The 12,819-nt window shown below is 47.9% G+C and overlaps 1 protein-coding gene across 3 annotated transcripts in view; it reads right to left on the reverse strand.

Moving 5' to 3' along the window:
• Window positions 1-5,939: 5,939 nt before the first annotated feature.
• KDM5B (lysine demethylase 5B) overlaps window positions 5,940-12,819 on the reverse strand; it is a 135,492-nt gene continuing 128,612 nt past the window's right edge. For 2 of the 3 annotated variants that reach the window (XM_034767759.1, XM_034767758.1), the window contains 3 exons: window positions 11,013-11,167; window positions 10,140-10,466; window positions 5,940-6,830 (listed from right to left, as the gene is read on the reverse strand). In XM_034767759.1, coding sequence (XP_034623650.1) covers window positions 6,693-6,830; window positions 10,140-10,466; window positions 11,013-11,167 — 620 coding nt within the window. In that variant the 3' untranslated portion in view covers window positions 5,940-6,692. Of the gene's footprint in view, window positions 6,831-7,603; window positions 7,715-10,139; window positions 10,467-11,012; window positions 11,168-12,819 lie in introns of all 3 variants that reach the window. The other variant, XR_004645415.1, reaches the window with a different exon arrangement.

Below are 12,819 nucleotides of genomic sequence, written 5' to 3' on the forward strand. Positions count from 1 at the left end.
GGATTTTGTTACGTGCACATCACATCCATATTGGTGCACGTAACAGAATTCATTCCGCACAGTGGTGGGAAAAATTAGAGGGAACACTGCCTACTAGCCCCACTGATCACTCAATTCAGTTAACATTCCTTATGCAACATCTGCAGAACTGAATCAAAATGTGTTGTGACACTAGATGTGGGCCTTAAGTCCGTTCTATAATGTCCTATGATGATCTTAGTGGATGGTGGATTCTACATTCTGGCTAACTGCACATCGTTCGCAGCTATATGTGTAATTGGCTTCTTTGTTAATATAGTTGGAGAATTTTATACAGTGACAATACAGTGAACCAGATTCTTTAAGGGAACAAGTTGCAACGCACTATAGAAGCACATCCCTGAACATTCATTGCCCTTCAAAAATGCTACCTAGATGTCTTCTTTGAAAAGTATACTGATGTGTCTGAAGTAATTTGCCAATGGGTACAGGATTTATGAAACCAGTTTCACAGCATGTATATTCCACTCCCAATGACCTATTGCACATGATGGAGAGTTCACAGATCAAATCAAGCAATTTGATGATGTTGAATCTGCAACAAAATCAACTTTCGCATTGGTGTGGTGATACATGAAGGTGGTAGAGTCTTTGCTGGTCTTTATTAGATGTCAGGACTACTAATTAGAATTTGCACCTTGCAGCACTAGAAGATTTTTTTGCTTTAGAGTAAACCAACTATTCTGTGATGATTGTCTGGTACCTTGCGGAAATAAGAGGTGTAGAAAAGTCTGACCCTGACATGGGAGAAATTTTGAAAAGAAAATTGGGTTGTTAAAGATTGCCAGTTTCCTTCTGCACGTGTGGTTCAGCTGAAGCCCTAAAACATGAAAACAGAGCAATGGAAGTCATCAACACAGCATCCAAATGCACTTTCCCAACAACCCCAGAACTCCATCAAATTTTGAATGAAACATTAAGTATGGCTGGGATGACTTCACCAGAAGTAACCAAGCACATCTACACATTAGCTGCTGTTAAATGCCAAGGGACAATTTTAAAGCTACAGGATCAGCTTACTCACACTGGCAACCTATTCTCGTGTGATGGACTAGAGCTCGTTAATATCATGATGAAAATAGTCTTCAGTGATGAGATAGCTAAATGTGTCAGTCAAATGGATACTTTGGGTCATTACTTGTATGAAACCTTCAAAACCCAAAGAATTCTCTGAGGCTCCATTAATCTGTGAGGTCCAGTGAAGATGAAAAGACTCCAGCTGTGCTCAAATACTAAGTGAAGAAGGCAGGTACAGAGCTCATCCTTGACACGTCATTGTTTGCTCATCTCCTTGTCATGTCCAGATCTCAGCATGATGATCTACAAGAGGCTTTGGGAAAATATGAGCTCTCATTGGACCACAATCAATGTTTGAATGAAACAGAACAATGCATATGTGCCAGGTGAAAAATGAACTAGTGCACTTCTTGTATGGTCTTCCTCAGCCTCTTGACAATGTAGCTTACGCCAGTAGAGGCCTTTCAGCATAGCAATCATAGATGGTATGGCTGAGGTACAAGTTCTCAACAAACCAGCAATTGGTAACACCTGCTGAGATTTGGATAAACATTTCATTATGAGTAGGGTGACCATATTTCCCTATACTGAATGCAGGACACCTGGCAAAATTACTCTTATTCAAGTGAGTTCAACAGCAATCAATCGTACAAACATTCAAATTAACATCAAGTTGACTGAGTCCCTTTTAAAAAGAAAAAAGAATCAACTAGCAGTATATTTACCTTCTTAACTTTAAGGTTCAAATGGGGAAGGGTGACACACAAACCCTTATTGGAATATATAGGAATAGGAAAAGGTTCAGAAAATGATAACAAAAATAATTAGGGGTATAGAATGGCTTTTGTATGAGGAGAGATCAGTAAGACTGGGACTCTTCAGCTTGGAAAAGATGACTAAGGGGGGAGATGATAATGGTCTATAAAATCATGAATGGTGTGGTGAAAGTGAATAAGGACATGTAATTTACTCCTTCATGTAACAGAAGAACCAGCGGTTATCCAATGAAATTAATAAGCAGCAGGTTTAAAACAAAACACAAGAAAGTACATTTTCACGCAATGCATTGTCAACCTCTGGAACTCTTTGCCAGAGGGTGTTGTGAAGGCCAAGACTAAAGCGGGGTTCAAAAGGGAGCTAGATAGATTCATGGTCCATCAATGGCTATTAGCTAGGATGGGCAAGAATGGTGTCCCTAGCCCCTGTATGCCAGAAACTGGGATTGGGTGACAGGGCATGGATCACTTGATGATAACCTTTCTGTTCATTCCCTTTGGGGCACCTGCCATTGGCCACTGTCAGAGGACAGGATACTGGGCTTGATGGACCCTTGGTCTGACCCAGTATGGCCGTTCTTATGTTCTTAATCCCTATGCCCCCCCACACAGGGAGGGGTGACACACACGTCTCTCGCATGTGGTGAGGAGGGGCTATGTGACTGACCGACCCAACCGTCTCTGCCCAGTGCTCTCCTCCCTCCATGCCTGGCTGGGCCCCCAGGACAGACCCGCCTCTCCTAGTACCTGGCACTGTGTCTTCCGGAGGCAACACGTGGGGGGGGGAATAGAGGGTCACATGCCCCATCTCTTCAGATTTCTGCCAGGGTTCACACGAGAATATGGCTGCCAGCAGCCTTTCGGCACTGTGCAGGAGGGAAGGGACGGGAGCTGATTTCAGCTGCAGGGGAGGGGAAGAGATGACCTGGCCCATATCTTTGCAGAGCTCATCCCCCCTGCCCCTTCCCCCATGGCTAGAAGCAGCTTGTCCCTTCCTGCCCACACAGTGTTGAAAGGCAGCTAACACCTCCAGGCTGCTGCTGGCCACCGACATAACCCGGCTGCTTCCTGTCCCCCAGCTACAACAAGGGCAGGAAGGGGTTAAGCCCAAAGGATGCATTGTGCACTAGGGCCCAGGGAACCTGACTGCAGGGGCTTCAGTGAACCCAGCCAGAGAGGTGACTCAGCAGGAGAGGGTGCCTAGGGGACAGAGCAGTCCCTGGGGGGTGGGATGTTGGTGAAGAGGGTGCTAAGTCCCTTCCCGGGGGGCTGCTGTGGAGCCTGCAGGTTTGGGGTGTGAACAGGCTGGAAATTGCTGTGTCCCCCCATGCTCCCCCGGCCACTCCACAGCTTAGCTGAGGGGTGGAGAGGCTTCCCTGTACCAGCACTGGGTGGGGCTTTGGCACATGCAGGGTTTTGCTACTCCTGGCCAGTGCCCCGGGCAGGAGGGTCTTTGGCTTTCCCGGGGCGCCGGCCCAGTCTGCCAACTAGGATGTTGGTGAGCTGAGCGCTCCGACCAGGGACTGATTCTCTGCACAGTGCTAGGAGCAGGACGTGCCCCGCCAGGGGATTGCAGTGGAGAGTATGGAGGAGCAGTGAGGCTGCGGGGGCAAAGCAGGGAGAGGAGAGAGGAAGCATGTAACGCGCCCCGCCATCAGCCTTGCACATCTACCCGCATCGTTGGCCACTGGATCCCTCCCTCACTGCTGGTGGGCAGGTGGCTAGCAAGCAGGGATCTGGCCAGCACAGAACCCACCAGTACTGATTGGGAGGGGGCGGGGGGACAGAAAATATGGGACAATTTGCCCCTTTTCAAGAAAAAGTCAGGACACTTGCAGAAGGGCTTAAATACGGGACAGTCCCTTTAAAAACGGGACATCTGGTCACCCTAATTATGGGGCTACAGAGAAAATACTAGACCTATGACAAAGTTCACGTTTGACATGAATGCAGAGGAATCAATTAAAAATTAGCAGAAAGAAGAGATTCCATGGTATTGCTTGTGTCCGATACAAATTCAGTGACTCCACGAACATCTCCAATGTCACAATGAAGAAGCTACTGTCTCATATGCATCCAAAAGATGAGTTAACCCAATACTTTACAGGAAAAATGCTCCAGCGTGCAAAGAATTTTTGTCATCCCATAGTGTAATGAAGCTGCTGCCCCACACTGTTCATTGGCGTTTATATTTTCCATCAGGAGGCTGACGCTAAAATTGTCTTGCATGCCATCAATGCCACACCAGGTATGTCTCCACAGCAAAGAAAAAACTGCAGCCTGTGCCCACTGTCTTGGGCTCGCAGGGCTCGGGCTTCACGGCTGTCTCCTGGCTGTGTATACTTCTGTGCTTGGGCTGGAGCCTGAGCTCTGGGACCCTCCCACCCTGCAGGGTCCTAGAGCCTGCGTTCACGTCCAAGCCCAGAAGTCTACACAGCCCATGCCCAAGTCAGCTCGTAAGGGCCAGCTGCAGGTTTTGATTTGCTATGGAGACATACCCATATAGAGGTGCTACTAAATTCCAGATATTTGCACAGGAAAATGTTCTAGTGGTCTCCATGAGCTGCTATCCAAAATTTTTGCAAGAATCTGTTTTTTTGCGCTTGTTGCTGGGGAAGAGAATTGCTGTATATCTTTTAGAGATGTGTTCCTATCACTTGGACTATTAAAAGCTGTCACATTGCCAGGTTTCCACACCCTTTCAGAATGTGACACTACTGGAAGGTTGGCTTGAAAGGCCAAAATTATCTTACTGGACAGTATTTGATTAATAGAATCATAAAACCATAGGGTTAGAAGGTACTGAAAGGGTCTAGTCTAATCCCCTGCCAAGATGTAGGACTGGCTGTGTCTAAACCACTCAAGACAGATGGCTATCCAGCCTCTTTTTGAAAACCGCCAATGAAGGAGCTTCCACGACTTCCCTAGACAGTTTGTTCCACTGTTCTACTGTTCTTATAGTTAGGAAGTTTTTCCTGATATTTAATCTAAATCTGCTGTGCTGTAGTTTGTACCCATTGCCTCTTGTCTTACCCTCTCTGGCAAGAGAAGACAACTTCTCGCCATCTTTTTTATGGCAGCCTTTCAAGTATTTCAAGACAGCTTAATCTCCTCTTTTCCAAACAAAACACCCAGTTCCTTCACCCTTTGCTCACATGGCTTGCATCCATTCCTTTGATCACCTTTGTTACTCACCTCTGGATCGTTTCCAGTTTTTCTACATCCTTTCTATACATTGGTGACCAAAATTGGACACCGTACTCCAGCTGAGACCTAACCAGCACCGAGTAGAGCAGTACTATCACCTCCCGTGACTTGCATGCTATGCCTCTGTTAATGCAACCTAAAATTGCATTTGCTTTTTTCCCCAATCACCTCTTCTCCGCCTACTCCTGTGCACACACTGCTTGGCTATCTTGTTCTTTTCTCCCCAGGCCATTCTTATTCCAATGATGGCTGGCAGCTCTGTCCCCCATTGGCAGTTATGGCCTCTGAAGGCAGTCCTGATAGTAGCAGTCCCTATCAAAGATAGCTAGACTGACTGACTCTTCCTTGTTGACAGCTGCTTTATGGGCATCCAGGCTCTTTGCCATTAAAAGCCTTAAAATGAGTAGAAGGATCTGGAAACAAGGAAGTGCCAGCACCATATGACCAGCCAGCTCTCTGTAGATCACAAGCAAGTGCTTTGCTGACCCAGCTTTAGGGGTAACCACTCCTTTTGACAACAACTAGATAAGATGTGATTGGGGGAGATGAGCTGTACCACTCCAGCTTCATGCCTGTTCTCTGATGAGTCAATTGTAACTCATACCCCTACAGCAGCAGCAGCTCTCATGCTAGAGATCCCCCTGGCAGCTTTCTCCTGACCCCTTAACTAATCCAATCTGGTAGAAAACCCTTTTGAATTAAAATAGAAGTTTTTTGAAAAATGTATTTAGTGTGAATAATTTGATCTTGATTTCTTCTTCCAACACTGAAGACAGAGTAAAAAAAAACCACCATGGCTTTTCTAGTTCATTTTCCTTAAAATAAAGAAATAAATAGTGGACTTTTCTCGAGCAAGTGGAGCCCACTAATGTAAAGACCAATCATGAAGGAAAGGGAAACTGCATTTCAAGCTCTCTAAAAACATCACCATTTTATTTTATAACATAACCAGGGGTTTATTCCACAATAGAAACTGCAACATTTGATACAAGATACCCAAAAAAGGAGAAAGCCAAAATACAGCAGTGGCAATTACTTTACAGAGCTTTTTCTGTCTTCTACCACGCTAGTCCATCAGTGACACTAGGACCTAAACATTTGCTTTCTGTACATCAACCAATGCTAAAAGCACCAACACGCTGTTCAGAATTGTAATTCCAGTCACTGCAACCAGACATAGAAGTTATTGCTCAGATAAATAAACCTAGTCTACAAAAAAAATACAAAGTGAAAAAAACTAAAAGTTTCCAAAGAGTAAACAGAGTTAACAGAGTAAACAAGGGATATCCTCAAAAGAGGATCTATTGGGATTCATGGTGCAGTTTTTCTGCACCTAAACGAAGTTGAATTATGTATGCTGGTATATCCCAGAGAGAGGTAATTTAATGCTGTACAATAAAAGGTGCATGTTTCAAATGCCTTCCAAACTGGAGGAAACCCCTACTAAACAGTCAGCATTTCAAATCTCAACAACCACAAATAGCTCAAGAGAAAAAATACAAAAGTGTCAAAAATTGTTTGAGTTCTGAAAAATGATCCCATGAGGATAGAAGTAGCACCATTTGCAGCCTGGCTCTTAAACTAGCCCTGTGACTTTATGGAGAAATTCTGATAATCTTCCTTAATGGAGTCCTGACTGACTTCTGGTGAGTTTTACTTTCTATATTGAGAGTCCTTCCCAGTACAGCTGATGCAGATGTAGTCTTCCTTCTCTGCCATCTCAGGAGAAATGCCCACACATACCTGATGGAACCACTGATTGCAGCTGCCATCACACTGGACCCAATCCACCTAATTGCAAAGAGCAGACAGATTAGTGTTCAGAGAAAAAGGCAGCAGATAAAGTGCAAACCTTCTGTGGTAAGTTATCTTCAAGCTCTTAGCAATCTACCTACTTGAACCAGCCAACATTCTACCCTGAGGGACTGGCTTAGTGACTGCTAGGGGCACAGTCAGCTTGCACTGTGGTCAGTTTCACAAATGTAACTAAAGCAGTTTGGTGAAAAGCAGTGTCCTCCCTACCACTCGCACACAGTTTAAAGCCCTGAGGAGGGGGCTTGAATTTTGTTTTTTGAAGTTTTTGAAGTTTTTCTCCCATCACTGTGCGCAACCCTCACAAACAGTAGGGGAGCTAACACAGGCACCAAAGGGGCATGAATATACAACTCAGCCCCTGCTGTGCATGTACAATCCCGGGACTGGGCACATCAATTGCCTGCTGCCACATGGTGCTTTCCTTTGTACTGCATAGGGGAGTGTCTATGCTCAGTGAACATGAGAGCAATAATCTCTAATGCCCTAAGATTTTCTCTTGGGCTTCTGGTGCTCTCCCAGCCTTCTGTACAGGCAGTGGGGGTGGAATGCTCTTTGCTGCTAAATTCAAGGATGGCTCCACATGCCCACATCTCTCCCTAGGTCTATGCAGAGCTCCTTCCAGCCCAGTGAGGGAGGTCTGTGTGAAGCCTCCACCCTCCCACTTTGCCTCTTATTATGTTTGGCTATGCGAGGGCCAGAGGGAGTCTCTCATTGCTCCTGTCTGCCCATGCCATGAAGCCTTCGTATACCTGTATCCCAGGGGCACTGGTGGAGACACAGCCTGCTTGCACCCCGTCATCCCTTCACTGCATCACTCTGGCTCAATGCAGACACTCTCCTGCCAGGTTTGGTGCTGGAGTCTGAAAGGATGGTGACTGCTTAGCTCTCCTCTCTGACTCTGGGAACAGTTCCAGGTAGGGAAGAGGGACCATCTTAGTTCCCAAGCTCTGTGGGGAAGCTGTACTGGTGAGGCTCCTAGAGTGGCTGAGAAAGGGTGTGCACTTCTCCAGAAAAGCAATGGACAGGGATGTCATCATGTAGGAAGTTAGGTACTAGGTGATTTTGAAAATCCCACTAGGTGCTTATTTGCATCTTTAGGCCCTTAAACACCTTTCAAAATCTGGCCCAAAGTTGCCAGAAGAACAGGAGTTCTCTGTCTAAATCACTGTTACTTTCAGAAGCTGATGTTGTAACTTAACAAGAGCTGAGAACAAATGTACATAAAGCAATATAAGTTTTAAATCTACTGTGTCCTAATAAGAACTGCATAATTTGAAACCCAGAAGGATATAGGCCAAGAAGTTGTTAGCTCCGCCCTATGACCTCATCATGAAAATTTCTGTTTGGAAAAAAAAAACCTCATTCCATGTTACCTGTTAGAGGTGTAGGGAGAAGCAATGGCTGAGCTCCATGCATTATTTTTACTGCATCACTAAGGCCTTAGCCCAGTGGTTCTCAACCTATTTATTATTGTGTTATGTGGGACACAGCTTGAGAACCACAGCACCCGCCCCCAAACCCTCTACAGTCCCCTATGCCCAGCGTGCCCCCCCTGCTCAGAACCCCCTCCACAGAGGGGGCCAGGAGGGGTGCCCTGGGTGGGGGATCCAGACCCCGCGGTGCGAGGCTGGGCAGCTGGACCTCAGGACCCCACTGTATGGGGCCAGGCAGCTGGTCTCTGGACCCCCACCCTGAGTGGCCAGGTAGCCAGGACCCCTGTGCCGGGCCAGGAGTGGAGCCCCAGGCAGCTAAAACCTGGCACCTTGCAAACCCAGGGTTCCCAGTGCCGCCCACTCCCTCACAGCTGAGAGGCCCCTCCCGCCCCAAACCTGCCCAGAGACTCACTCTCCTGCTCCACTCACCAGCCCCCTCCTGGTAGGAGCCCTCCTGCAGGCTGCCAGACACTGTCTCCCCCTCAGCCAGGCCTGTCCCCTATCAGACCAGAACAGCAAATCTTGAATTTTTTTTAGCACACAGCTGGGCTGCAGCTGTGTGCTAATTGGGCCACATGCAGCCCATGGGCCACAGGTTGAGATCTGCTGCCTTAGCCACTCTCAGAAATCACATGAATTAAACTAAATTGGGTCAGAAACTGAATCAGTAAAATTAGAGCAACCCCCTTTGTGTGGGCACACAAATTGGTTTACTAGTGGTATATCAGAGCTTATACCTTTCACAGAGTTCAGCTTACTCCTGAGACAGGGTTTCTCCCAATAACTGAGAAATTCTGGAACTTGTAGCCCAGTAACCCTTAGATGCTAAAGCATGTTGGATATAAAAAGACTTGCTTGCCTCAGTCTGGGGGAGGATCAGGGATATGGTAGGACCTGCTGAGTTTCTCTCTGCCAAGGAGGAGATGAAGGATGGCCAGGTGTGCTAATCTTTGCAAGGGGAAAGTGCTAAAGGAAGAAGCCTATCAAAGAAGCCTTAGAAGCCCCATTTGAGACCCTTGCATTAAGAGGGTAGAATCCCTGAGAAAATGAAGGTGCTCCAAGACTCTGAGGGGGCAGTACCCAAGGAATTTGGTATGGTTTGCCTTTTTGGACTCTGTCTACCCTGGAAAGGGGATTTTTTTGGCTCAGCCAGAACCATCCAGCCAGTGGGGAAAGTGAGGCATGGTCCCAGCCTGACAATGGGCAGGTCAGCTGCACCATAACGTGACTAATATCAATTTATTTGGTAACAAGCCAAACTACATTAAATTGGCATCAAACATTTTTAAACTGATTTAGGAATGTCCACTCAAAGGGGCTTGCGTTGATTTTGATATTTCAGTTGAGAAACTGATTTAGCTGGTGGAAACGTGTGTGTAGACACAACCTAAGATTTTTAAAAACAGCCTTTCAAGCAGCCTTTAAGGAGAAACAGTAGTAACTTTTCTATCAAAGAAACACAGTAGGATTGTAAGAAATCTGGAATTGTAAGGATCTCCCTCCAAGCTTAATAGGAGATGCAGCAAGCAGCAGCCAGTTGCCAAATGGCCCTTTTAGAGCTACTTCTGTCTACCTGAAAAGTGAGTTACTGGAGACACTGGGAGAAGTTCCTATGAAAACGTGATTCTATTCTAAGTGGTTCCAATAGTTGCCAGGTACTCAAAGAAAAGTTCCTGTAGGGAAGAGACTAAAGGCAAGGATGAACTCCTCAGGTTTTCCAGGTGCCCAGTGTCTGAAATAGCTCTCACTCTCTTTGTCGATAATGTTGGTCTAACAAAAGGATTAGGGAGCAGTTCTGATATCACCTGCTCCCTGCATTCAGTGCCCCACAGCAGGCTTCCCATTCACTGACCTCATCTCCTTCAGGCTGCAGGCAGTTCACCGCAGGGCAGATTGCATCTTCATCCTCCGAGTCCTCCTGCTCAGAGAACGACATATCCAAGGGAAGCAAGTGGCTTTCGCTGGAGTGCTGCGCCTCAAAAAGCCGTTCTCGCTCTCTCTCCAGTTTACTATTGCTGAGATCCTTGGAGGGATTCAGTTTCAATTTCTTCTTTTTGGGTGTTCTCAGTTTTTTTACTCTTGCTCTCTTCTCACCACAGAAGCCCTCTCTTTCAAAGCGCCTCTTTAATTTTCTCTCCACAGAACCAACTCCATCTTTCTTCCCCCGGCAGCACTCGTTCTAGTGGGAAGGATATTGAAGCAAAACCCTAAGGACTCTAATCCGTTATTCAGTGATCTATCTTCCCCTCCAACATATCACCCATCCATTGCTACACTGAAAGGAGGGCCGCCCTCTATGGCACACTAAACACACTCACTCTGCAGCTATTCTTAAGGGCTGAATATTGGGTCAAAGCAAGAGTTGGAATGAATGAGTGACTCCCTCCTTTCTTTCTCTCCTCCAAAGCAGCTTTACAAGTTTCCAGTTTCCAAGGAAAAGCCTCCTCTTCCCCACTGGACTCATTAGTATCTGGTTACTATTAGAATGAGAATGGCCATAATTAAGTCATATAAATGACCAGCAAATGCAGTTTCAGGATGCAGAAATGCAACACAAATTATATTCACAGACAGAGAAACCTGCAGAGAGAGTTGCACAAAGTTCCCAATCCCTCCTGAAGACACACACACACACACACTTTTGAAGTTTACGGAGTCCAGTCAGAACCTCTCTGCTTGGGAAGGGCCCCAAACAGAGGGATCTGTGGTGTTGTCAGATACCTGCCTTTTCACTTGTTGGTCCTATTGCTGACCTCTGTTCTGTTTGCAGAACAGGGCTGTGCTTTGTGAGTAAGATCTGGTAGAGCTCTTGTATTTCAGGCAGTGAAACCTGTAGCAAATGGGCCTCCATCAGCAGCTCATCCAGCTCTGCGCTAATGGCTACAACAACAAAACAAAAATTTTAATTTTCTAATGTCAAGGCTTGTGATAAATACAGAGATTTAGAAAATTCTTTCCCAATAGTCAGGGCCAGATTAACTTTTTCTGGGCTTGGCGCCAAACATATTTGTGGGCCCCCGTTGGGGAAATAGGGCATGTGATGGGAGGCCGTTCCACAGAGCGAGGGGCCAGTTGGGGGCAATGAGGTGCAGTGCGGCAGGAGTGGCCCCACACAGCCCAGCACAAGGGCACTGTTTACAAACCCAAAACTGCTAGATGCACACTGGCCTGCCCAGCCCTGTGCTACCAGCGTGCCCCTTCCACACTGCCCCGTGCCCTGCCCTTATGCCAGTGCCCCCTCACCCAGAGACTTCCTCCACAGATCCCTTGCCCAGCACCCCCTGCCTAGAGAACCTTCCCGCTGACCTCCCACCACATCTGCACAGCACCCGGCACACTGCTCCCCTACTGTCCAGCACCCGCTTCACAGTCCCACCATCACAGTTGTACAGTGCCCCATATTCCTGAGAAAATTCTGCATCAAATTCTGTGCATAATATTTTAAAATTCTGAATTTTTTTTTTTTTTTTTTTTTACAATAAATAAATGTGGGAGCTCCACCATGGCAGTGAGGAGCACAGGCCACTAGCTGCATGGAGGTGGGAGAATACCCTGCAACCTCCCCCAGCCCCCTGGGACAGGGACTTGGCAGTGAGGCTGAACCTGACCCTGCCACAGAACAAGGGCCATGCCTACCACAGAAACACCCTGGGGCCCTGCCCCTTTTGCCCCAGGCACACCAGATGTGGGCAGGGAGGTTCAGCCCAGCAGCAGGATCCAAGTGCAGAGGGACTTAGTGTGGGGGTATCCAGATAGGGGTAAGAGGGTTCTGTGTGAGGGGTAAGAGGGTTCTCTGGGGGGCAGTCTAGGTACAGGCAGCTCAGTGGGGGATCTGGATGCACAGGGAGGTGCCAGGTGCAGGGGCAATGGGAGTCTGCGGGGGGACCAAGTGAAAGTGGTTGGAGCTCAGCGGGGGTGGGGGTGGAGTCTGGGTGCAGGGGAGGTGGGGTTCATTTGGGTGGGGGTGTAGGTGGTTGGGGCTCAGTGGGGAGGGTGTCGGGGGGGCTCATCGGGGTGGTACAGATGCAGGGGAGGTGGAGCTTGTCAGGGTCAGGGTTTGATGGGACTGCTTAACAGGGGAGCCCCAGCTGCTACCAAGGGGATCCACATGCTGGGCACCCGCTTCCCCATCCCAGGGATTGGTAACCTTCGGCCCGCGGCCCGCCCAGGGTAAGCCCCCTGGTGGGCCAGGCCGGTTGGTTTACTTGCTGTGTCCGCAGGTTTGGCTGATCGCAGCTCCCACTGGCCGTGGTTCGCCACTCCAGGCCAATGGGGGCTGCAAGAAGCCGCGACCAGCACATCCCTCAGCCCACGCTGCTTCCTGCAGCCCCCCATTGGCCTGGAATGGCGAACCGCGGCCAGTGGGACCCGTGGTCGGCCGAACCTGTGGATGCAGCAGGTAAACAAACTGGCCCGGCCCGCTGTGGGCCGAAGGTTGTCGATTCCCTGCCCTATCCCCTCCTCTTCCCGATCCCATGCACCTTCCTTCCCCACTGCCTCTGTCCAACCGTGGGCACTCACTATTGTACAAA

This window comes from Trachemys scripta, chromosome 4 (assembly GCF_013100865.1).
Source record: "Trachemys scripta elegans isolate TJP31775 chromosome 4, CAS_Tse_1.0, whole genome shotgun sequence".
Classification (NCBI taxonomy): domain Eukaryota; kingdom Metazoa; phylum Chordata; order Testudines; family Emydidae; genus Trachemys; species Trachemys scripta.